This window comes from Tiliqua scincoides, chromosome 1, assembly GCF_035046505.1.
Source record: "Tiliqua scincoides isolate rTilSci1 chromosome 1, rTilSci1.hap2, whole genome shotgun sequence".
Classification (NCBI taxonomy): Eukaryota; Metazoa; Chordata; class Lepidosauria; order Squamata; family Scincidae; genus Tiliqua; species Tiliqua scincoides.
The window spans coordinates 136,400,467-136,427,337 of record NC_089821.1 but is presented as its reverse complement, the minus strand read 5'-3'; the positions used below and the strand labels follow the sequence as shown (position 1 = coordinate 136,427,337).

The 26,871-nt window shown below is 44.7% G+C and overlaps 1 protein-coding gene across 5 annotated transcripts in view; it reads left to right on the top strand.

The window, feature by feature from the left end:
• RUNX2 (RUNX family transcription factor 2) overlaps window positions 1-26,871 on the top strand; it is a 233,639-nt gene that overhangs the window by 109,554 nt on the left and 97,214 nt on the right. For all 5 annotated transcript variants that reach the window (XM_066637208.1, XM_066637293.1, XM_066637523.1 and 2 more), the window contains exon 4: window positions 15,005-15,109. In XM_066637208.1, the coding sequence (XP_066493305.1) occupies window positions 15,005-15,109 (105 nt within the window). The remainder of the gene's footprint in view (window positions 1-15,004; window positions 15,110-26,871) is intronic.

Here is a 26,871-nt window from a genome sequence, read left to right as displayed (position 1 = left end):
ATTTTTTATTTCCTAGGAGACAAAGATGGCTTTTAAGGCAGCAGGTTGATATTTAGGCCACAAACCAATGTTGTTCACAATTAGAAGAAATTTAGTTGTACAGTGACAATAAAGTATTCTACATTATCGTTGGTTTCAACATCAAAAACAGCTGTGTTAGGGCCCGATCCTATCCTGTTTCCCAGTGTGGGGTGTGCACTGCATCCTATGGTGGGGAGGCAGTCACAGAGGCCTCCTCAAAGTATGGGAACATTTGTTCCCTTATCTTGGGGCTGCATTGCGGTTGAACCGGTGCTAGAAAGTTGGATAGGATCGGGCCCTTAGAGCCCAATCCTGGACTCGGCACGCTGGCTCACTGCCGGCACTCATTGTTGCAAATGTGCCATAAGGCACATTTGCAGGCCCTGCCACCGGGGGGGGGGGGGCGCCAGTGGTAGCTTAGTGCTGGCTGGTGCTGGGTGGGCACCTGACCTCTGCTGCTTGGTGGTCACACGGACCGCCGAGCAGCGGAGAGGTAAGCAAGGGTGTGGGGGGAGGGGAGAGGAGGTGTTCTGGGGAGGTGGATGGAGGATTGGGAAAGGGCAGGGAGGAGGTGTTATGGGGAGGCGGGGAGAGGGCAGAGGAGACATTCCGGGTAAAGGGAGTGGGGAGGGAGGGAAGCATTGCTCCACCGGATCCAGAGCCTTTGTGTTGGGCTCACCTTTTGGTTGGTGGTGAATCAAGTAGCCCCATTGCGGGGCTACTCTCTTTACCTGGGTCCTGGGGGAAGGGGACAAAAGTCCCCTTATCCTGAAGAGCTGCTGGTGGCTGCTGAAAGCACGCAGGATGCAGCGGCAGCCATTTTTGGTATTTCCACAGCCATGCACCCTGGGCAGCTCGGGATTAGGCTGTGGATCTGTTGGAATAAAATATGCCTAACATGGATAGAAAGTAAAAGAAAAAAATTTAAAAGTAGGGTTAAATGGCCATGTAATGCATATTTCAGGCCATCTGACCCCATATTTTTTAGCTTTTCCTCTATATATGTATGCTAGCCAACTGGGGATAGTACTTCATGCTATTAGTGGACTGTAGTTTATGAAAGCTTATGCTATAATTAATTTGTTAAGCTGCCCAAAGACTCTTGTTTGTTTCCATTGATTTCAGAGGTACTTCAAGCACAGCTATACTACAAACCTGTATTAGCCCAATAGTGCAATCCCATGTGTATATACTCAAATGTAAGCCTCACTAAGTTTAATGAAAGTTACTCCCAGGTGCATGATTGCCTCCTAATAGCCGTATCATCTTGGGAAATGTAGGGTTGTTAATGGAATTAACAGTCCAACCCTAACTAAATTCCCGTCCAACAATGCAGCAGTGCCAACTTGGGATCAACTGCATCCCACAGGGGAATTTTGGCTACTGGAGGTTCCTTTGGGGTAAGGGGATATTTGTTCCCTTGCTCCGGGGTAAGCCACAGCAGCAACAATGGATCAACTCAGACCTGCGCCAGCAATATCACTGGCGCAAGTCTGATGTGATCCATGTTGGTGGATCAGGTTCTGGAAGAGGGATAGAATATGGTGTGCACTGGTGCTGTCTATCCCACCCCCTAGGCCTGATCCTATCATCCCTCACCCCTATGCCAGACCTGGACCAGTTGGCATGTGTGTAGCCACTGGTGCCAGCAGGATAGCCCCAGCCTTCCCACTGGCAGTCCTGGCCTTTGGGCTGATGCAAAGTGCTTTATGGTGCTTTTGCAATAGCACAACGATCTGGTGCACTGGCAGAACACACTGATAGTGCTGATAGGCACTCACTACTTTAAAAATAGTTTAACTGTAGCTATTACCTGAAAATAGTTTTAACTATTGTTTAACTATATTTTAGGAAAAAATTATTTCTTGAAGTTAAGTAATTTTTCCCCCTTTTTCCTCTTTATTATAATAAAAGAAAAATAAAAAATACACAATAAAATTAAAAGAAAAACAAACAATATGACATTAAGTAGTTTCAACCAGCAGTAGGTTTCAATCCCACACAAGTTGAAAATTAAAATATTGTTAAACAGAAAACAAATCCATTTTCTGGAGCTTAGGGGCCTTAGCTTAGACATTTATTTCACTAAAATACCTTATGGAAATTATTTTGTATGGTTTGAATGTTAGAGAAAAAATATGTGAAGTAAACCCTAAAAGTGAAATGAGATATGACACTTTTCTGGGCTGAGGTTCATATTTATTTTTTTATTATTCTTCACTATTTAAGGCATGCTTGTAAACAGCAAACTCAGTTTTGTCTTCCCACTCGGGTCAGGCTGAACTGCTAGAATATTCTGAATACTGCCAGGCCCTTTAAAATGCCAAAACCAAGCAATTGTAGAACCGTGCGTGTGCGTGTGCGTGTGCGTGTGCGCGTGCGCGTGCGCGCGCTTGTGTTGGGGAGAGCAGTTTGCCACGGCTTCTGCCAGTAGTTGCAAGCATGCCTGTATTCTTTTTAGCAGAAGAAAAAATTTAGAGGCAAAGCCTCAACTAAATAGCTTTAGTTTTAAGTACATCTTGAGTAATACTCATTGCTCAACATATTTTTAGAGCCTGATTTTGTGTTTTTGTTTGTCTTTATATGGAGCTTTCAATATAATAATTATTATTTGCATTTTTTCCATTGAATGGAAGCAATTGTTAATGATAGTAAACTCTAATAAAAATAGTTCATATTTCATAATTCATAGAGTTCATAATACTAACATACATACATTGTACATATATAGTACTAACGTACGTAGAACATAATACTTAGTTCTTATAGTTTAATACTTCATGTTTTGAACTTTTCATGAAGTAGTAGTTATTTCTATTCAGTGACATGAAATGTAGGTTAATTACTCATCTTTAACCATTACCTGTTGTTGAGGATCTATAATGGAATTCTTATTTCCTTCACCAAATTATAATTCCTAGGATTCTTTGGGGGAATGTTCTGCTAGTTAAACTGGTATAAAACTAAGGCTGCAATCCTATGCATGCTTACATAAAAATAAGTTTCATTGAATTCAGTAGGGCTTACTTCTGAGTAGACATGCATAGGCTTGCCCTGTAAATGTAAGTTTGTAGTCTAGATTTACACTTAGTTTTGGCTTAGTTGGCATAACTCCCTTGCAGACAAGGAAACCCCATTCAAGCCCCATTGATGTGCTTAGGATTGAACATTTAATGCTGAAATGAATAAAATATTCTATCAGCTTTGTAGGGTTGTTTTGCTGAAGTTCTGGGCAGATACATCAGTACAGTATTTAAGTACAGTATACAAGTACAGTATTTAAGATCAGGATACTGGGACCTTTAAATTAATCCTAAGCATCTGGCTGAAAATTCTGCAAAGTAGGGTTCAAGCTGAGTGTGCTTGCAGGGTAATCTCTCTCCTCTGTGTTATTCCCAGTTTAGGGCCCAATCCTATCCAACTTTCTAGCACTGGTGCAGCAACAATGTAACCTTGGGGTAAGGGAGCAAATGTTTCCCTTACCTTGAGGAGGCCTCTGTGACTGCCCCACCACCACAGGATGCAGCGCACGCCCCATTGGCGCAGCTGCACCAGCACTGGAAATTTGGATAGGATTGGGCCCTTAGTCTGCCTGTTATAATGTTAGTTACACTCAGATGTGTTAATGACAAAGAATGCACAGTTTGGGGACATGCTAAAGCAGTAATACCAGATGGCTTCTTAGCTAGTAAAGTTCATAAAAAGAAGCTTAGTAATTAGCCACCAGAAGTAAATTTAAAGGGCACAGAGAAACTAGTAAAAATTGTGTAGAAGGCAGCTGATGGAGAGAATCTGGGCATGATCCAGCCCACATTAGGCACTCTTTGATTTTAAGCGAGAACAGATTTTAGTGGAATCAATGAGACTGAAAAGTGTTCAGGTTTTTCTGGCTCACGCCTCATCGACAACATAAAAAACAATTTTCTGTGTGATGCAAATGCAGCATCTAAATTGATTTTAGCTGTCTGAATCTCACCAGGTCATTGGAAACTCACTTGAAGAACATTTAACTTTCTCTATTTCATATAAGAACATAAGAACAGCCCCACTGGATCAGGCCATAGGCCCATCTAGTCCAGCTTCCTGAATCTCACAGCGGCCCACCAAATGCCCCAGGGAGCACACCAGATAACAAGAGACCCGAATCCTGGTGCCCTCCCCTGCATCTGGCATTGTGACATAACCCATTTCTAAAATCAGGAGGTTGCGCATACACATCATGGCTTGTACCCCATAATGGATTTTTCCTCCAGAAACTTGTCCAATCCCCTTTTAAAGGCATCTAGGCTAGACGCCAGCACCACAACCTGTGGCAAGGAGTTACACAGACTGACCACACGCTGAGTAAAGAAATATTTTCTTTTGTCTGTCCTAACCCGCCCAACACTCAATTTTAGTGGATGTCCCCTGGTTCTGGTATTATGTGAGAGTGTAAAGAGCATCTCCCTATCCACTCTGTTCATCCCCTGCATAAATTTGTATGTCTCAATCATGTCCCCCCTCAGGCGTCTCTTTTCTAGGCTGAAGAGGCCCAAACGCCATAGCCTTTCCTCATAAGGAAGGTGTCCCAGCCCAGTAATCATCTTAGTTGCTCTCTTTTGCACCTTTTCCATTTCCACTATGTCTTTTTTGAGATGCGGCGACCAGAACTGGACACAATACTCCAGGTGTGGCCTTACCATAGATTTGTACAACGGCATTATAATATTAGCTGTTTTGTTCTCAATACCCTTCCTAATGATCCCAAGCATAGAATTGGCCTTCTTCACTGCTGCCGCACATTGGGTCGACACTTTCATCGACCTGTCCACCACCACCCCCCCAAGATCTCTCTCCTGATCTGTCACAGACAGCTCAGAACCCATCAGCCTATATCTAGTTTTGATTTTTTGCCCCAATGTGCATGACTTTACACTTACTGACATTGAAGCGCATCTGCCATTTTGCTGCCCATTCTGCCAGTCTGGAGAGATCCTTCTGGAGCTCCTCACAATCACTTCTGGTCTTCACCACTCAGAAAAGTTTGGTGTCGTCTGCAAACTTAGCCACTTCACTGCTCAACCCTGTCTCCAGGTCATTTATGATTGAAAAGCACCGGTCCCAGGACAGATCCTTGGGGCACACCGCTTTTCACCTCTCTCCATTGTGAAAATTGCCCATTGACACCCACTCTCTGCTTCCTGGCCTCCAACCAGTTCTCAATCCATGAGAGGACCTGTCCTCTAATTCCCTGACTGTGGAGATTTTTCAGTAGCCTTTGGTGAGGGATCGTGTCAAACACCTTCTGAAAGTCCAGATATATAATGTCCATGGGTTCTCCCGCATCCACATGCCTGTTGACCTTTTCAAAGAATTCTATAAGGTTTGTGAGGCAAGACTTACCCTTGCAGAAGCCATGCTGACTCTCCCTCAGCAAGGCCTGTTCATCTATGTGTTTTGAGATTCTATCTTTGATGAGGCATTCCACCATCTTACCCGGTATGGATGTTAGGCTGACTGGCCTATAGTTTCCCGGGTCCCCCCTCTTTCCCTTTTTAAAAATAGGCGTGACATTTGCTATCCTCCAATCTTCTGGTACCGTGGCCGTTTTGAGGGACAAGTTGCATACCTTAGTCAAGAGATCTGCAACTTCATTCTTCAATTCCTTAATAACTCTAGGGTGGATGCCATCAGGGCCCGGTGACTTATTGATCTTTAATTTATCAATGAGGTCTGAAACATCTTCTCTTTTAACCTCTATCTGACTTAATTCCTTGGTCAGGAGGGGCCATTCGGGCAGCGGTATCTGCCCGAGGTCTTCTGCCGTGAAGACAGATGCAAAGAACTCATTTAATTTCTCTGCCATCTCTAAGTCTCCTTTTATCTCCCCTTTCCCTCCCTCACCATCCAGAGGGCCAACCGCTTCTCTGGCAGGTTTCCTGCTTCTAACATATTTGAAGAAGCTTTTATTATTCCCCTTAATGTTGCTGGCCATGCGTTCCTCATAGTCTCTCTTGGCCTCCCGTATCACCTTCTTACATTTCTTTTGCCACAGTTTATGTTCCTTTTTATTCTCCTCATTAGGGCAAGACTTCCATTTATGGAAGGAAGCTTCCTTGCCCTTCACAGCCTCTCTAACTTGGCTGGTTAGCCATGCGGGCACCCTCCTGGATTTAGTGGAACCCTTCTTTCTTTGCAATATACACCTCTGCTGGGCCTCTATTACTGTTGTTTTAAGCAGCCTCCATGCACTCTGGAGAGATTGGACTCTTTTTACCCTCCCTTTCAACCTCCTTCTAACCAGCCTCCTCATTTGGGGGAAGTCTGCCCGTCGGAAGTCAAGGGTTTTTGTTAGAGATTTGCCTGGTATTCTTCCCCCAACGTGCATGTCAAAACGGATCGCAGCATGATCACTGTTCCCCAATGGCTCAGTAATGTTTACATCTCTAACCAGGTCCTGCGTACCACACAATATTAAATCCAGAGTCACCTGTCCTCTGGTGGGCTCCGTGACTAGCTGCTCTAAGCCACAGTCATTTAGCACGTCAAGAAATCCGGTTTCCTTATCGTGACCAGAACACAAATTGACCCAGTCTATATGAGGATAATTGAAGTCCCCCATGATTACAATCCTGTCCCTCCTTGTCACCTCCCTGATCTGTTTCCTCATTTCAAGGTCCCCATCCAATTTCTGGTCTGGAGGACGATAGCACGCCCCCAGTATTACATCGCTGCACAAGCCTGGTAATTTAACCCACAGAAATTCTACGGTGGAGTCGGACCCACCTTCAATCTCTACTTTGCTGGATTCTATCCCTTCCTTAACATAAAGGGCCACCCCACCTCCAACATGCCCCTGCCTGTCCCTCCTGTAGAGTTTATAGCCCGGGATTGCGGTATCCCACTGATTCTCCGCATTCCACCAGGTTTCCGTTATGCCCACTATGTCAATGTTTTCCATTGTCACCAGACATTCCAGTTCTCCCACCTTTGCTCGTAGACCTCGGGCATTCGCATAAAAGCATTTGTACATGGAATGCCCTAGGATGGGCTGCTTATTCGCTCCTTTGTCCCTGCATCCTCTCAGTGTGCCAAACCGTCTATCACATCCCATCACGCTAACTTTCCCAATTTCTTCTCCTACCCTGCCTTTGTCTTGTTATTCTCTAACCTCCCCAACCTCATCCCATAGGGATGAGGAGTCCTGAACCGGATGCCCCTCGGCTCCTGTTGGCCTTCCCCCAGGGATCAGTTTAAAAGCTGCTCTGCCACCTTTTAATGTTATGCGCCAGCAGACTGGTTCCATTGTGGTTCAAGTGGAGCCCGTCCCTCTTGTACAGGCCCCGCTTGTCCCAAAATGTTCCCCAGTACCTAACGAATCTAAACCCTTCCTCCCTACACCACCGTCTCATCCACGCATTGAGACCCCTGATCTCTGCCTGCCTAGCTGGCCCTGCGCGTGGAACAGGTAGCACTTCAGAGAATGCTACCTTTGAGGTCCTGGCTTTCAGCTTCCTGCCTAAAAGCCTAAATTTGGCCTCCAGGACCTCCCAGCTACACTTGCCCACGTCGTTGGTGCCGACGTGCACCACAGCCGCTACCTCTCCCCCAGCACTGTCTACTAGCCTGTCTAGACGAGAAGTGGTGTCCGCAACCTTCGCACCAGGCAGGCAAGTCACCATGCGGTCCTCACATCCGTCGCAAACCCCCCTCTCTATGTTTCTAATAATCGAATCCCCCACTACAAGAAGCCCCCGACCCCCCTCCCGCCGAGGAGTATCCCGAGTGCGTTCGGATACGGGCCCATCCCCTGGAGAAGGGATCCCCCCTAGGGGATTGTTTCCCTCCTCTCCAGGATGACATCCTCCAGTCCCAAGACTTCCCACCCGGGCAGCCGAGGAGCTGCACGCCTGAGGTTGGGACGAAGCCTGATCGTCCCCAGAAGTCTCCCCACGGTCCTCCTCTGCCTGCCTGCGCTTCTCCAGGTCGGCCACCAAGGCTTCAAGGGAGCAGACGCGTTCCCTGAGACCCTGGAGCTCCTTGCACCGAGGACACACCCATGACTTATGCCCCAGAGGCATATAATCATACATGTGGCACTTAATGCAGAACACTGGATAACCCCTTCCCTGCTGCTGGCTATCTGACTGCATAGCTTTTTTGTTGTTGTTGTTTTATTTAGGGGTACTTTTATAAACCTTGCACTGGTTAGCAGCTCTCTTCTCAAGGGAAGAGGAAGGGCAGTGTATGGGGCCCTGGCTTCCTCGCCCTGCTGCTGAACTCACCCAGATGCTAAACTCTCAGTTTACCTGGCACTTGGGGTCCCACAGGCCACACACGTCTGGAGAGAGCCTCACGCGATGGCCGGCCTAGCTTTATACTCCTGGCTGGCTCCGCCTCTCTTCTCCCTTCCTGATTGAAAGGGGGGCTGGTCTTCCCAGGTGAGTTTACAAAAGCTCAGGAAGACAAAAGCCTGCTGATGGGCGTAACCTGCTCTGCAGGCTCCTGAATGGAGTGCTTGGATTAGCCTAATGTGGCTCTTATCACCTCCTAAGGTGGTGATGCTGAAATTCTAAAATGGACTATGCCTGGGTGGTGTGGAATTGCCCCTTACTAGGTTCTTTCCCTCCTGTTCTCTTAGGCTGGACTGTTTTGTAACCTCAAGCTAGTTTTTATTTGAGTTTGTTTAATTATTTATTGCTGTCTAGATCCTGTGTCCCAATTTACTGAACTGTTTAGGCTATGTTGTAACTTAGATTAAGTTTAACTTGGGTTAAGTATAGGGTTAATTTAAAACAAAGTAGAAAAACCTGCTTTCCACTTTATCCTCCTCCCTTCCTTCAATTAGGTGCTACTTTAGGTGCAGCTAACTTTCAACTTTGATTTAAGTGCCTGACCCTTGGGCTTTTACTCACGAGTAGGACTCTGCTCCTGCTCAGAGTAGACCTACGTACCTCCCTTGGGTGCAAACTTTCAATTTTGCTTTAAGGTTGATTTAAAGTTAAAGTTAAGGTTAGAAGACAGGGAGTTAGAAAGACAAAGAGTTAGAAAGAGTACACTTACCCTCTCGTCGTCTTCCTCCTCTCCTTCTCCAAAACTCAGAGGTCTACTTGCCTTCTCCTCGCCCAGATGCTAAACTCTCAGTTTACCTGGCACTTGGGGTCCCAGAGGCACTTAGGGTTCCCAGAGGCCACACGCGTCTGGATATATTTGTTTTGATTTTGTAGAACATACCACAGACGTATTAACAGTGTATTGCTATGCATGTTTACTCAGAAGTAAGTCCCATTGAGTTTAATGGAACTTACTTCCAGGTAAATGTGTAGGATTACAGCCTCAATATGTTAGTGTAGTGTGGCGTAGTGAATAAATGCTGGAGGCATTTTTGCATTACAGTGTCATATTACTGCTATATAGCCTTAGCACCTTTTAACTGTTTGGGTTATTTGCAGTAGGTGTGTACAGTGATGCCACCTGACTGAATTCTAAGCTCAAGTTAATAGCAGTCTGTTTGGCTCAAAGTATTTTAAAGGAAACCTGAATATTTTTCTTTGTTTTTCAGTATGTATTCTTTCAACACAATATTAGAATAAGCAGGTCAACATTACAGTTACTGTTGGAAGCCTTCAGTTTTACTGAAGTTAGCTAGGACATTCAGAATGCTCAGTTGTTTCCAGAAGAGTTCTTGGTAGAGTCAAACGCTTCTGTCGCTGCCCCATTATAAAATAGTGGTCTTGAATGTGGGTGGCAATCACTTTATATTGCTGCTTCAGCTTTGCATTTGTAACCTACTTCCCACATTGGCTGAGCAGTGAAGTTTTGTGATAAGGCAATATATAATGATGATGCCACTCATTTTGTGACAGGTAGATTCCAGAACCCCCAGTGAATTAAAAAAATCATTGGATACCAAATCAGTGGAAAGGGGAACCACTTCTAGGTTTCTTGCTCCTTCATTATTGCCCCAGAATGCATTGGTATAGACCAGGGGTGTCAAACTCGGTTCATATCGAGGGCCAAATAGCATTCATGATGCCTGCTGAGGGCTGGAAGTGATGTCATTAGGCAGGAAGTGATATCATTAAACAGTTCAAAGCCAAAAATAAGTACTTTTTCTCACTTAGGAACTCATTAGCTGCAAATGACAGAAGAGAAAACATGCAAATCTTGATCATATTTCAATATATTGGAGAGCCCAATTTTCAAGTGGCCTGCTCTTTCAGCAGTAACTCCTCAGCACTGTTCAGCAGCTGAGAGCCTGAGGGCCAGATAAAAAGCTTCCACGGGCCACAACCGGCCCCCGGGCCTTATGTTTGACACCCCTGGTATAGATGCTATACCACATTCAGCAACTAGATCGGATGAATAATGGAGTCTAATGGAAAGAAATTATTTAACAGCACAAAGGCAGGAAATGGGATTTTGAAGCTTTTTGCCCTTATTATGAGGCATTTAAAGGTGGACCCCAGTATCAGCGATGAGCCACATCAGTGGATGCCAAATCAGCGGAAACTAAGATCCCGCCTGTATGCTCATTGGCACCTTTCTCATACATTCCTTGTTTTAATAATGCACTATTTAGGGCCAAATCCTACCCAACTTTGCAGTGCCAATGCACATAATGCAGTCCCCAGGTAAAGGAACAAGTGTTTCCTTCCCTTGAGGAGGCCTCCATGACTGCCCCCTCCCCAATGGAGTATGCAGCAGATACCCTGTTGGCACAGCTGCATCAGTGGTGGAAAGTTGGATAGGATTGGGCCCACAGTAACATTGCTGGGTGGGCTGGCTGGCATCTGAGGCAGGGTGATGCAATGATGCCGTCATGTCACCAAATGGAGGCATGGGTGAGAGGGCCCTTCAGTGTTCCACTCGCCGCTCCAAACACTCGGGGACGAGTGCTGTGTGCCCCCCTCAGTGGAGAACCTGGCACACCACCGAATTGCCATGAGGGGGGCTGCCCTAGCCTCCCCAGCTACACTGCATCACTGGCACAACAAATGTCTGCTTTCAGATCTATAGACGCCTGGGTTATTTAAACAAAAATGGCTAAGTGTCCACTGCTGATACCGTAGGTGCACATTTGATGGTTACAGTAACTTCAGTTGTAAGAATAACTTGGGCTTTAGCTGAAAGCTTCAGTTCCATACTTTTTTAGGTGAATATAAGATTGAAGGATATGTAATTGAGTGCAGGATTATATCTCAAGACAAATAAAAAAAGCAATAACGGCTAAAGAGTCAAAGGCTGTAATTCTGTACAGATGTACCTGGGAGTAAGACTCATTGAAACTCAGTTCACGTAGAAAGTGATCCTTGCAACTGTTACATTCCCTGGACAGGTTCACTGTTACATTCTCTCTCCCTTTTGAAAAATATATAACCAAGACTACCCAAAGCCACATGCCTGATAATGAATGATGTGGATCTTAAGCAGGTTTTGGAGCTGGTTTTGAAAAGAAAGCCTATTTACTAGATTGGAGAGCCACAGACCTGTTTTACACACACACACCCTGTTCTGCGTTAGACTTTGAAAGGTCTGTATTAAGTTTTGTGCTGCAACATATTGTTTAAGATCTGGGTTTTGTTTTAATATCAACATGAACTCAGCAAGGAGGGGAGTGTGGAAGGGAGGAAAAGGCTCTGGTTAAAGAGAGAAAAAAAGACCTTTTTAAGATTCTGGTAAAGCAAGAGCCTAAATGAGCCATGAGGCATGAGATTACTGACTGTTTTATTGAGTCACTGTTGCACGCCCACCTTTTCCTGTCTTGAAACAGTTTGCAGTTCTGACTATCTGAAATGACTAACGGTTGCATATCTCACTGATTAGAACTGTCAGTGAGTCTGCAAAACGATGGCTACAGTCTTCCATAAGTGAACATGCTTCTGTTCCTTGCTCCTCTCTCCTTTCTCCCCTTTCTCTCTCAAGAGTTTTGTCTCTTAACTCTGTTAATGGTTGCAGGTTTATGGAGCATATGGGGGGGGGGAATGGGGGCAAATGCCCTGAGTGCTAGTCTTGGGGGAGGTGGTGCTGCTACCCGCTTCCCCCTGCCATGGGTTTTTGTTCACAGTCTAGAAGCGCACCAACAGCACAATTACTTCCAGGTCAGGGTGGCAAATGGGGGAGGCCATCCTGGAAAAGCATCAGGTCTGACACTAGTCCTGGTTTATAGGGCATGACATACATCTAGACTAGTGTAGAAGATTTAACATGCTAAGTTGCAGATTTTGAGTATGCAAAGCAACCTCGCACTAAATGGCTGTTTTTAAGGTTTAATACAGAGCTATTCAAACTGGGGTGTAGTGACACCCCAGCCTGACAGCCCTGGCCTCTGCCCCCTTATAAGGGCAGGGGCAGAGGAAAGGCAGTGATGCGATCTGCAGGATTGTGTTCCTAAGGGGGGCTGCAGGGACTGGGATGTACTCACAAGTCTCTGCAGCAGCCTGTTGGGGGTGTGGGGAGCCTTGCACAAGTGTCTGCAGGGCTCCCTGATGTTCCAAAAGTGAAAGCGGAGCGATTGTGCTCCACTTTTGACCGGAAGTGGAGTGCAATTGCTCTGCTTTCACTTTTAGAAGGCTGGGGAGCCCTGCAGATGCTCACACAGGGCTCCCTGCACCCCTGACAGGCTGCTGCAGGGACTGGTGAGTGCATCCTAGCTCCTGCAGCCCCCCTTAGCAACACGATCCTGGGGATCGTGTCGCTGCCTTCTCCCAGCCCCCACTGCCTCTCTCCCCTCCCCTGCAAGGACTTATGGTACTTCTCAAACTCCCTGAGTGTTTGAAAACAGCAGGTTTAATTGATGGAATATGCTTAAGGAGACAAAAGAAAGTCATTCTCCAGTTTGTTCCAATAATGACGACATCATCCTATTAGCATGGGCATATTAAAAGCAGAAGACACTAGCAGGAGACACTTTAAATAGCTCCCAGGGGCAATATATATTCTTTCCACATCTTATTGTGGTGGAGTCAAATAAATTAAATAATATAACCATGTGAAGTAAAATATGAGAAGGGCACATTCCTTTCAACTGCACAGTCTAATAAGCGGTAACTGCCTAAGTGAACAGATTTACGCTGGTGTAAGTAATGGAGTGGAATTTGGCTTTCTGCTTTCAGTAAGTTGTGTCAGTTCATTCAGTACGTTGTGACCCAACAGTAAACAGTATGCCTTGTTTAGTGTTCAGAAAGACACAATGCAGTAAAGTATGTGGAACATAGCCTCCCCATAGAAGAGGGAGGGTTTTATGGCCAAAATCCAGATGTCACTTATCTGTCCTAAAGTTGAGGCATGAATGTAAAAGGGAGCTGGAGGGTCCCTTGTGGATCTACTGCCTTGTTGCATGCAGATACCCTCCCACAGTGCTGAGCTGATCCTGCTTGCAACTGGAAGGATGCAGAGCATAAGCCTGCATCTCCAGCCTTGGCTTGCCTTAAAAAGATGTGAGGCAGCATTAGGTATTTGTTGAGCCTGTCAATTACTTTCCATGCAGAAAAGTCTTCATTCTGAAATATATACAGTCCTCCTGTAACAGGTAGAACTAAACATCTTATTACTCCTTTGGGTTTCCACACTTTCCTTTTTCCTTAGATGTTTTCCCTTTGAAGATTCTCATCCTGGTCTCATTGTTTTTTGGCTGAGGCAAACCTTTTCTTCAATTCTCTTTACATTGTAAACTACTTGAAGCTACACACTTATTACCTACTAACTTTATTTTGCAAAATACCATGGAAAGCACTGTGTCAGCCATGCTGTGTATAAAATAAAGAAGAAAAAAAACAGTTGGTCACTCTTCCTCATGTTCCCATTTGGATTCTAGGCCTACCTTTATTTAAGACCCTGTTACAGGAACTAAAATGTCCCTGACATGCATTCTGTAGGAAAATTCTGGTTTCACTAATCAGATGCAGTGTTTCAAAAACTCTTCCCACTGCAGATATGAGTGGTATTTCAGCCTACACTAGTCTCTTGCTAGTTTTTGTAGCTGGGAGGAACTGCTGCAGGACAATATGGACTCCACAGTTTACACAGCTGACTTACTGCAGTCACCACAGGGTGTGTTTTCTGGACCCCAAACTGGGGTATTGTGAACTGGGGCATTGCAATGCCCTAGCCTGAGAACCCTGCCTCTGGCCCCTTAAGGGAAGGAGGAAGGCAGCAACATGATCTCCAGGATCATGCTGCTGCCAGGTCTGATGGGGGGGGTTACCTTACCTTCAGAGAGTGCTGGCCTGGGGGGGGTACAGGGAGCCCCATGGAGCTCTCTGTAGGGCTCCCTAAACCTCTGTAAGTCTGAAAAAAATTGATTGGAAACCACCTGCACTACCCACATCCCCTGGAGGCTGGTGCTAGCTGAAAGTAAGGTAATGCCCCACCCCAGTGGCCAAAAGGGGCTGCTCTTGTTGGCCCCAGGTGGCTCCTGGGAGACTCCCATTGGCTACCATGGGATTTATGGCAACCTAAAAGTACATTTTGAGAGTTTAGAGTCCTGCTGTGGGGCTTGGTGTGGGCCCCAGGGGAAGCTTGATCCTGACACCATGTCTCAGTGACCAAGAAACCTGCCTTTTTCTGATTGTTTCCCCCAACAGCTTGAACACATCAGTGCTGAAAGTTGCTGTCTGGACATATTCTGAAAGGCAGTGCCCCCTTGGTGCTTGTAGTGCTTTCTGTTCTCAAGTGATAATGGGCAAGAAATCTGTTGGTTGGCATTTATTGAAAAACAAAAGAAAGGCATTGCCTTTGTGGAACCAATAATTATTTTCCCCACTGTTATCTCCTAATCTGATATTAAAACATGAACTTTTCAACTGGAACTTTTAAATTGGCTGTGTTCCAATCATTTGAGAAGACAGAGCAGGAGAAGCTTTCTTTGTTGTATTGGAGCTTATATTTTCATAGTATTTGAGTCTGTTAATGCCTTTGAGTTTTCTTTCACAATATGTGCAACCATATTCTTGTAGTCATTCCTGCTCTTTCCCCCTCTCCCTTTTTTCTACCTTCCTTACAGGGAAGAGTTTTACCTTGACAATAACAGTCCTTACAAATCCCCCCCAAGTTGCAACGTACCACAGAGCTATCAAGGTGACAGTGGATGGACCAAGAGAGCCAAGGAGTAAGTACTGTTTTCTCTGTTCGTGATCTAGAGTCTGGTGCTGTTGCAGCTTTAGATACCTTCAGCAAATATGCTAAACTTGATCTTCAATTATATGGTAGTCCTTGACCCAACATAAAGAGGTAACTTCGTAAGTGATGCTCATTTTTAAAGTACTCTAACTTAAAAAGGTGTTCTTTCTAGTAATGTAACCTTTACAGACTTCACTGGAGGCTCAGTTCATGCATTATCTGAGCAGCGCAGTTGCTGCAAGGGACTGGGATTGTGCAGGTGTGTCTCTTTGGCTCACAACTTGTATGAAGTGGCATTGACATGGTTCAGGCTGGTTCTGTTCATGCCTGCCTCCTCTCCACTTTCAGGGCTTGCCCCTGAGTGATTAAAATATGTCCAGACCTCAAAAGTGCTGCTTTGCAAAATGACTTGCCAAGGCATTTAAATAGTTCACATTTTTTTTGCATAAAGAGAGCAAGTAAAGAATGCTTCAGGTGTACTTGCTCACTTCTTGATTGCTTCTTCTGATCCTGGAGGACTAGAAGTGCAGACCAGGCATTCAAATTTCTGTTCAGTTCAGTCAAATCAGGAAGCAGGTGTTTTACACTGCACCTATTAATGAGGTGTGGATTGCTAGGGATTAAGTATCCATTACTCTTTAAGAACTGCATTCACACCTTAGCCTAATGTGATTCTTGGGCCCCTTTGTTCATGAGCTACAGATGTGAACAAGCCCTTAGTGAGTGAGGTAGGTGCATTTGAACATGTAATTATTGGAACCTGAGAAAAAGTGCTCCCTGTTTGGTAGGAAAAAATAGTCAGGCAGTGGTGGATCTGATGCTGAGCAAATGGGGCAAATGCCCTGGGCACTGAGCCCATGTGACTCTAGGACCACTTGGGAAGCCTTACTAGGGTTCCTGACATGATCAGAAACTGTATTTCCTGTTTTCTGGAAGTACAGTTTAAGACCACAGGGTATGGGGGTGGTGGAATTGTGGACCTTTGCCCTGGGCGCCTTGAGGGCTGGTCTGTCACTATAGTCAGGTATGTGAAATAATATAAGTAAAATCTCTTTGGTTGGCCCTGAGGTATGTGTGTTTGATTAAAAACAAACTATTAGTTTTTCTGACTAGGAGTTGCTGGTTCACACACAAATGTCACACACAAATGTTAGACAGAATTCATTTTCAAGAGTGGGATTGGTGCAGAATCTGGGAATAAGGAGCACAATGACTTACTAATGAAGCACTAACTGAAATATTAATTATACTTATGCTCTGCCCATGGAGAATTTTTTAAGGTGCTTACTCACTCACGTTCCCTTATAATATGTTGTTAGTCAAGGGGGAGAGAGTTCACAGTGTGGGCCTTGTCTCCCACCCTAGAATAATAGTGGATACTGCTCTGTGAAAGGGTCTTAGGGTTGTCATATCTCCCCCCCCCCCCAAGTCTGTAAGAGATTTTCATAGGGTGAGAGAAAGCTGTCATGGAGGATCTTTAAGATTCAACTTTACCTCTTGCAGTAGTTCCCAACCTGGGGGTCATGACCCTCCAGGGCAACATGAAACACTGCATTGCCCCTTAAGGAGAATGATAACAGAGGTGATGGCAGGATGGCAGCAACAGCACTGAGGGAATAGCCCCCGCCACTATGAAAAAAGGGTTTTTTAGATGTACCTGGAGTAGTGCTGGCCCTCTGTAGGGTGTGGGGGCCCATGGCCTGGGCCCCCTGTGGGTCTCCTCACACCTCAGAATGGCTCTCTGAAGCTATGGGTCATGATTGCTTCAAGGAGACCTTCTGAGGTGCAAAGAGGCCCACAGAGGGGGCCATGGGCCCCCACACCTTCTGGAGGGCTGGCACTAGCCCAGCAACATCTAAAAAACCCTTTTTTCATGGCAGCAGCGCAATCCCTGTAATGCTATTGCCACTGTTGCACCTTCCCTCCACAAATACTTACAGTGGTCCCAACCTTCATGTAAAGATTGGGAACTGTGCTGGCATCCTTCAGTCTTGTAAGACTATGGTATCATGCACTGAATGGTGGTTCTGGAACAGAGTGTCCTCTCCTGTGTGCGAAGCCTGGGTGAAGTAGATATGGAGGATAGGCTGTTACCCATGCAGCAAATCCCCCCCCCCCGTTGCTGAAATGGTCCAATGGAAAGGCAGAGGCCGATACGGTTGGTTCCAGCAGCGTCGTGGAAGTTGCCAGAATGTGACTGTGTTCAGCCATGAACTGCTTCAGGGACTCCGGCTCCGGATTTTGCCTCGAGGTTGACTCCTGAAGCCTTTTCCATAACTGGATGTAGCCACAAGGCAGTGGAGGTTTGGGATCAGAGTTTTCCTTCTCTCAGATGAGCTGCCTTCCCAGGCTGACGAGTCCCATCTACCTGGTGGCTGTTTAGTCGCCTCTTATGACAAGTGCAGCCAAACTGAGGGCCTATTCTTATCCCCCAGCCCCCAGGGGGATAGGGGGAACCACTGTCCTAGTAACTAAGCCAGAAGTTCTCAAACTGGGGAGTTGCGATGTCCCAGTCAGGGAAACTCTGTTGCTCTGTTGTTAAGGGAGCAGCTCTGGTGACAGCGACGGCAGCAATGCGATTTCCACAACCATGTTACTGCTGGGGAGAAAGGAGGTCTTAAATTTACCTGGGAGGCGCTTTGGATCTCCAAGGAGTCCAGCAAGCCCATGACTCCCTCTGCAGGGCACCCTGTGCCTTCAAAATGCTGTAAAAAAACAAAAAGAAAAGAACCCCACTTCTAGTTTTGCATAAAAAACCAGAAGTGAGTTTTTTTTTTTTTTTTATAGCACTTTGGAAGTGCAGGGTGGCCTGCAGAGGAAATTGTGGACTCTTGTATCCTCTGAAGAGCCATAGCGACATCCACATAAGTAAAAGTAGAAGACAGTAGAAACCTTCAGGAAGACCTGGGCAAAATGGAATATTGGACTGAAATGAATAAGATGACGTTCAACAGGGATAAATACAAAGTTCTGCACTTGGGCAAAAACAACCAAAGATGCAAGTATAAAATGAGAGATACATGGCTTGGCAGCAGAACATGTGAGTGGGATCTTGGTGTTGCGGTGGATCACAGGATGAACATGAGTCAGCTGTGTGATGCAGCTGCAAAGGAGGCGAATGCAATTTTAGCCTGCATTAACAGAACAGTAGCTTCCTAGTCACGAGAAGTTGTGGTTCTGCTTTACTCTGCACTGGTTAGACCTCACCTGGAGTACTGTGTCCAATTATGGGCAACCAAACTGGAGCAGGTTCAGAGGAGAGTGACAAGGATGATCAGGGGGGCTGGAGGACAAGCCCTACGAGGAAAGGTTGAGGAAACTTGCCATGTTCAGCCTGGAGAAGAGAAGGCTGAGAGGGGATATGATCGCTCTCCTCAAATACCTCAAGGGCTGTCATATGGAAGAAGGGAATAATTTTTTCTCAGCTGTCTCTGAAAGCAGAACTAGAACCCATGGGTACAAACTGCAAGAGAGGTGATTTCAATTAGAAATTCCTGACTGTCAGGGCAGTTCGGCAGTGGAACAGATTGCTGAGAGAGGTGGTGGACTCTCCCTCACTGGAGATATTCATGCAGAGACTCAACAAGCACCTGTTGGAGATGCTCTAAGAGGATTTCCTCCCTAAGGCAGGGGGTTGGACTAGATGACCTATTTTCAGCACCTTTCAACTCTGATTCTATGGAAAAAATAAAAAACCCTCCCCCCCCTCCACAGCAGCGTGATTGTGGCAATCATGTTGCTGCCCCTTCCCTGCACAAACACTTACTGGTTTCCAAACTCTCACTGAGACAGTTTGGACTCCCTCAGAGTTTGTGACTTAACATAGAGAACTTCCAGTGAGATGGGAGCTGGCTAGGTGGGAAGAGTACATCCACAGAGGGTGCCTGTTCCTGGCTTGTTTACCTGCCTCTGGAGTGCCCAGCCAGGGTCCTTGTAAAGTTCCCTGCTAACTGGGTAAGAGGCACTTGTGAAGTGGGTGCTCCTCTTTTATTTAGCAGTGGGAGAGTAACTGGCCCTCCTCACCCCAGCAGTGTCTTTTCTAGTGGTTGTCTGCTGGTGTTCTTTTTAGATTGTGAACCCTTTTGGGACAGGGAGCCATTAGTTGTTTGTTTGATTTTTCTCTGTAAACTGCTTTTTGAACTTTCCTTTGAAAAGCTGTGTATAAATACTGTTAATAATAATAACGATAATAATAAAGTTGAGTTGTTGGAGCAGGCCCTCATGATGTCGGCACTGGGTGGCTGACCCCAGCTGCTTCCCAGTACTTGTGTCTTACAACTTCTGTCTTTGGTTCAATGATGCAGATGAGTGGGAAGCATGCTTCCAGGTAGCAGGCGTGTATTCCTCTTTCCCAGCATACACACACTCCTTAATTACCAAGAATTTATTTACAGATTGCTTTGTTTTGATAGTTGTGTTTGGTCATGTTTCAATAATTGTTGCAGATAGTGCTTTTTTTTAATGCATGCTATCAGACCTGGTTAATCCATCTTGGTTTAGCTGTCTGTCTATGTCTCTTGGGCAGATTTAAGTGGTAATCAATGTCCTATATCTGACAGGTGTCACTGATGAGATAATCCTAGATTCCTCCACCATCTTAGCGTTAATTAGAAACTGGTTGAATTAATGAATGCCTGCATTTAAATTATATTTAGAGATTAAGGATACTTTGAAGAGTAACCACATTAATAAAAACTCAAGCTGTTGTAATTGAAGTATTTCAGTCATTTGCTTGCTTTTGATGAATAGGGAGCCTTTTCAGGAGTATTTCCCAAGGTACTTCAGGGGTACTTCAGCAAATCCAGTTGTTGCAGATTTACACAGGTACTTTGCCAAGAATCAACATCACAGGCCAGTCTTGGAAAGTCTGACTTTGCTTATCCATGAACTGCTTTCTTCATACTTCTCTCTGGTTAAGAATGGAGACCTATATCTTGATCATTTTGATATATATGGAATTTGCTTGCCTATGGAAAAGGCAGTTTGCGTGTTTTAACATCAAGCTTCTTGTCTTTTCCATTCACCTATATAACAGTTCTCAAAAAACACTCTTCCCTCACTTGCAACTCCTAGCATTTAGTGACTTTGAAAGAACTTTATCCCTGATGAAATGCTACCAAGTTTCTACATCTGGAATTAATTTGATTCTTCCCATTTAGCGATCTGCTTCATTGTGCTGATGTATCTTTGAAACAGGAAATTTCCAAGCAGGGCAGACAGTATTTAAAAATGTGGAAGAGTGAATAGGGTAATACCTAATTGTGGACATCAGCACAACATCTGGTAAGGAACATATATTTCATCACTTACCTAGCAAAATCTTGCTAGGCATAATACCTGCCAAGCATCATATGCCCTTTCCCCGTAAGGCAGTGGTATTCAGCCTGAGGGCCCTGGGCTCTGCCCCCTTAAGGGGCGGGGTCAGGCAGGACTGGGGCTGCCAGGGGCTGCAGGGACTGGGATGTACTCACCAGTCCCTGCAGCAGCCTTCCTGGGGTGCGGGGAGCCCTGTGCGAGTGCATGCAGGTCTCCCCAGCAGGTTTGAAGTGAAAGTGGATCAATAGTCTTGCAATCTTATTTGCATATAGTATTTTTCCACCTGCAAGAAGCTAGAATTTTGGACTGGAATACTGCAAATTGATGTTCTGCTTAACCCATTTCTGCCCAGCCCACAGGTGTACGCATTTGATCCCTGTTGCATATATACAACATTGGGCAAAAATGGCTTAAGCTTAGCTTTTGCAGAAGGGCTTCACACATTCTCCACTGATTAGTTTGTGGAGAAGCTGACTCAGTATTCTCAGTATAGGGTGTTAAGCCATTTCTGCTCAACACTGCATATATACAACAGGGACCAAATGTGTACCCCTGTGGGCTGGGCAAAAATGGGTTAATTATGATCAGGCATGTGATATAAGAAACCTGGGGCCTAGATTTTGCTTTGTGTTTAGTAAACCAGCCAGTGGTTTATTTGTAGCTCTGTTTGCATAAAAGGGTGTGAGTATGTGTGTGCATGCATGTGTAAAAGATTACCATGGTGTAAAGATTTACTTTACAGAGTAGAAAGGTATTTTTATATTAAAATTGATGATGCTCCTATGAAGCTGTTTTTGTGTAGCAGATTTTTCTTACAGTGCAATCCCCTGCATGTCTACTCAGAAGGAAGTCCCTCTGAATTCAGAGGGACTTATTTTTCAGGTAAGCAATGTATAAGATTGCAGCCTTATTTATGGTGATGGGAAGGGCAGTGAGTTCTGTGCGCTTGTGGATCTTCTTACATATATGTGAACTATTGTGACTGTTAATAAACAAAAATGTGGACTGGCTAAGCAAGTACAGTATCTCTTGTTCAGGTATCCTGGTCAGTGTTAGATGGTTGAAGACTGGGTCCGCACATGTCTTAGAACGCATTCTGAGAATGTAGCTATGATGGATTGGCTTGAGCTTGGCAGTAGCCTTTTGTTTTGATTAGCATAGCACCAACAAAGGGAAATCTCAGACTCAATTAATAAAACTAACATACATTTCAGAAGCATACTGTTGTTGCCGCTCTCAGTGATCAAAGCTTGAATTATGGGTTCTCAGTAGCAATAAAAAACTTCTAATAGGAACTTGCTGGGTTTGTTAATTCTAATTTCTGCTTTTTTTAAAGAAAAAGTCTGGTATGGTCAGAGCTAAATGAAATTAACAAAAAACCAAAAAACCTCCTGCCACAGTTAAATTTCTCAAGAATTATCTTAGTTCAAGTAGTGTAAACTTGGGGTCCATCATGAGTTAAGAAATCATAAGACCAGATAGAAATCAATTAATAGAAATCAATCAATTATAGGAAATGGGAGTCAGTTTTGGGAAAGTTGTAGAACATGAAAAGGGGTTTCAAGCGCATAACATTTTACATAGGGGAAAAAGGGTGTGACAGAAATGTTGTATTGCACATTGCAATACACATGCACATTGGGGCAATGTGCACATTGGGTCATGCACATTGGGTCATGCATAGTCATGCACATTGGGGCAAAAAATCAAAACTTTAGATATAGGCTGATGGGTTCTGAGCTGTCTGTGACAGATCAGGAGAGAGATCTTGGGGTGGTGGTGGACAGGTCGATGAAAGTGTCGACCCAATGTGCGGCGGCAGTGAAGAAGGCCAATTCTATGCTTGGGATCATTAGGAAGGGTATTGAGAACAAAACGGCTAATATTATAATGCCGTTGTACAAATCTATGGTAAGGCCACACCTGGAGTATTGTGTCCAGTTCTGGTCGCCGCATCTCAAAAAAGAAAAGGTGCAAAAGAGAGCGACTAAGATGATTTCGGGGCTGGGGCACCTTCCTTATGAGGAGGAAAGGCTACGGCGTTTGGGCCTCTTCAGTCTAGAAAAGAGACGCCTGAGGGGGGACATGATTGAGACATACAAAATTATGCAGGGGATGGACAGAGTGGATAGGGAGATGCTCTTTACACTCTCACATAACACCAGAACCAGGGGACATCCACTAAAATTGAGTGTTGGGAAAGTTAGAACAGACAAAAGAAAATATTTCTTTACTCAGCGTGTGGTCGGTCTGTGAATTCCTTGCCACAGGATGTGGTGATGGCGACTGGCCTGGACGCCTTTAAAAGGGGATTGGACAAGTTTCTGGAGGAAAAATCCATTATGGGGTACAAGCCATGATGTGTATGCACAACCTCCTGATTTTACAAATGGGTTATGTCAGAATGCCAGATGCAGGGGAGGGCACCAGGATGCAGGTCTCTTGTTATCTGGTGTGCTCCCTGGGGCATTTGGTGGGCCGCTGTGAGATACAGGAAGCTGGACTAGATGGGCCTATGGCCTGATCCAGTGGGGCTGTTCTTATGTATGTTCTTATGTATTGCTGACAGACTCAGAACGCAATCCTAACCCCTTATGTCCATGCTTTCCAGCACGGACATAAGGGCAATGCAGGTCTGAGGTAAGGGAACAAACATTCCCTTACTCTGAGGCCTCCATGAGTGACACGCAACTGTATGATGCAGCAGATGCCCCATTGGCACTGCTATGCCAATGCTGGAAAGCACTGTCATAAGGGGTTAGGATTGCGCCCTTAGGGAAATAAAATAATCAAATTGTGTCTCCATTGTAGTCACCTGCAAGTAGTTTTTTTTTAAAAAAATACAGCTTTCTGCAAAATACTCTTGTTTTCTCATCTACCTTAGTGCTATACACAATGCATGCTGAAATTTCACTTCCTCCTAAGAATTCTAGGACTAATTTACACTGGTTAGTAATTAATCAGTACAGCTGGCACTGGCATAACACATGAAAAGTTAGGTGGTTGAGCTAATTATGTAGGCTTTCTAGTGAGAAGTTTTAATAGTGTGTGTGTGTGTGTGTGTGTGTGTGTGTGTTCCCTTGATAAATTGTGCATCAACTGACAGTCTCCCTCTCTGCCAGGACCTGCATTTATTTCACTCGGATGTCTGAAGCATGTTGTCCTGTTCCTCATTCTCTCTCTCTTTCTCTGGCAGCTGAACCAGGGCCTGTCACATCACAAACAACTTCTTAATATACACATCTGGCGTTGGCAGTTGGACCAACTTCATAAGAGCACATGATCATCATTCATTACAAGATTAAAAAATACCCCATGGCATCATTGATGTTTTTAAACTTTGATCTTTTGCCGTTGTGATTCATTTCGGTTATAAAACTCCTCTTTAAAGGAACACAGAGGATGACTTATGAGAACCTTCATTTTAAGTAGCATAAACATAAAACTGTGCACATCTTTACAGAATGTCAGTTACTTGGGCTGCCAGCTTATCATTTTAAGACATGACATCATACTGAAGATCCTGAATTTGTAAGACTTGTTTATAGGCAAGGAACTTTGACCTATTCTTGGCAAGTAGAGCTGAGAGAACAAACGCGGCGTGATTTTCATTGGCATGCAGAAGCTGCAGTACAGGGTGCCCATGAATTGGAGTTGTAGAACCCCAAGGGGACACCTGCTCTGCTTGAGTTTTGGCCGCCCAGGTTGAAAAATCAGACTTAAATTTTTGGATCCTGTAAAATTGCCATTTCACATCCATTCACTTCTTTATTTCTGAATTGTATGATTGCTTAGGATCATTTCACAGATTACATTTTTGCATGTATCTGTCAAGTTCTTTTACATGTATAAAATGTGACATGTCAGTGCAGTGTATCAAACAGGTACGCTCGGGGAGCTGTGAATGGCTGTGGCTCCCAGTTGAGTGTTCCAAGTTTGTATTGGAAGAATGTTGAAAGGTTAGAAGGCTGAACTGTATCCTGTTGCAAGGTTTTGACTCATTGTGTCCAATGATGGCTGCAATCTCATCAACAAGGCAGATTATGCTAGCTACTTTTTGTAGCTACTTTTTCTTCTTTTTGTCTTCTAAAATTAAAATTGCTCTTCCAGTTGAGAGCTGTAGAAATGTAGCTGCGTACTGTAAAACAGTTGAGCATTGTTTAACGACAGGGATGCATTCTCACATCCCTGTCATTAAGTGATACCATCATTAAATGACATCATCCTTTTGAAGCCTCCGGAGCCGAGGGAAGCTGTGTTCCTTTTTCCTCTGGGTTTTCTGAGCCCTGTGAGGCTCAGAATGGCCATTAATAAAAAAAACTACTTCCAGTTTCCAGAGAGAAACCAGAAGTGATGTTTTTATGCCTTTCTAAGACATTCCGAGGCGTGGGGAAGTTGGAAGTGGGTCGCGATTGCTTTTTTAACTTTCCGCAAGTCATGGGGAGCCCTGCAGAGGGCTCCGTGGGACTCCCTGCACCCCACTGGATTCCAGCAACAGGAAAGGTATGTTTAAAAAGTTGTATCTTCCCCTGCAGCAGTGCAATCCTGAGGATTGCTTGGCTGCCATTTTCCCCACGCCCGCAAAGACTAACCTTGGGGCTCAAACTATGTAGAAAGTTTGCAAATGGGAGGGAGGAACCCAGTGTGATTCTGTGACTCAAAAGGTCAATGTCATTTTGGGCTATATGAACAGGAAAATTGTTTCCAAGACTCAATAAGTAATTGTGCATTTATGGTTATCAGTAGTGAGACATCATATGGCATACTGTGTCCAGTTCAAGAAGGATACAAGACAGGAAAGCTAAAAGTCTAGCAGCACAATCCTACGTATGTCTACTTAGTAGTAAGTTTCATTGAGTTCAGTGAGACTTACTCCCGGATAGATGAGTATAGGATAGCTGCCTACAATGCTTTATCTAGTTCAGGGGTGGCCAACCTTTCAACTTTAGGGCTCCTTGACCTTTAAAAATTGTGTAGAGGAGGGAATTTCAGCAGGTGCAACTTGTCACCTGCTGAAATTCCTTCTTCTACACAATTTTTAAAGAGCCCTAAAGTTGAAGGGTTGGCCATCCCAATCTAGATCCTGGACTCTAGAGAAAAGAAGAATGAGGCTGAATTGGCCTACACACTTTAGATCAGAGGTGGGCAAATCCTGGCCTGAGGTCTATTTGTGGTCCTCGGGGACCCCCAATCTGGCCCGCAGGGAGCCCCCAGTCTCCAGTGAGCCTTTGGCATGTCAGAGACTGTTGGAGCCTGTGCTGGCCCATGAGTGCTGGTCACAACCACCAGGCACAAGCTGCGGGCCAAGTTAGAGCAAGGCCATTTATAGTCTCCATGTGTTTTTGGCTTTTCTCTGGGCATTATTTTAACCCCCCATTGCCTCTGAATAATTTATGTGTGTCTGGCTTGGTCTGTATGTTTTCACTATGCAAGAGGTGTGTGGTAAATAGTTCATAGTCCTGATGTAGTTCAACATGCTCGTATTATTATCATATGTATTATAAATAAGCTCAGTAAAATTCATTCATTCATATAAGTTCTGTCTCTAATATAGTCATTTATTTAAATTTATGTAAATTTATTCAATTTTGAATTGTAAATTCTTTTTTCCCAGCCCCCGACACAATGTCAGAGAGATGAGTGGCCTTCCTGCCAAAATGTTTGTCCACTCCTGCTTTAGATAGTGAAGAAGATTTCAGGCAGAAGAAGGCAAACTATAATTTGCCCTATCTTGAGGGGATAGAATAGAAATGACTTTAAACAATGGAGGGTTGTTGTTAGATTATGTAGGTTAAATGTCAGGATGTTGTTCTAAGTGTCTCTTCTACTGCTAAACTGATTTTATGAACAAGGGAATCTTTGGGATCCTGTTCACTGGATTTTTTTCAAGAATGGGTTGCTACAAGCAGAAATTATTCAGAATTATTGTAATTATTTACAACCTACTCTAGGACCAATGGTCATAGTACGTGATCTGATCTCTTCCAGCTCTTCTTTTCTATGATCACGGGTAGTGGAATACACTCCATTTAGCCACAAATGCATTCTGTTTTATCAATAGTTCAAAAACACAGCTGCCTAATACAGTGTGCTGAGTTTCAGTTGCTTGTTGATCATTTATCAGCATTCAAAAATTATGAAGCTTACCAGTGGCTAAAGCAAACAGTCCTCTTTTGTTCTGGAGCTTTAAAATAGCCGTCTTCTTACTAGATACCGCTGCACACTGGGAAAGGTGTGAACAGTGCTTACTGTTCTGCCAGGAATCTTCCTCTTTGTGTTGCTGATCTTCCCGAAACTGTGCCCTGGCCTGCCGCATCTGCGCAGAAATCTGGGTTCCATGGCTGTTGGGGCAACAGAAACCAGAGGTGGCTGGTTGGAATGCAGTTCAGGGGAGATTAGCAGTGCGAACAGGAGGTTCCCCTGCGGAACGGTAAG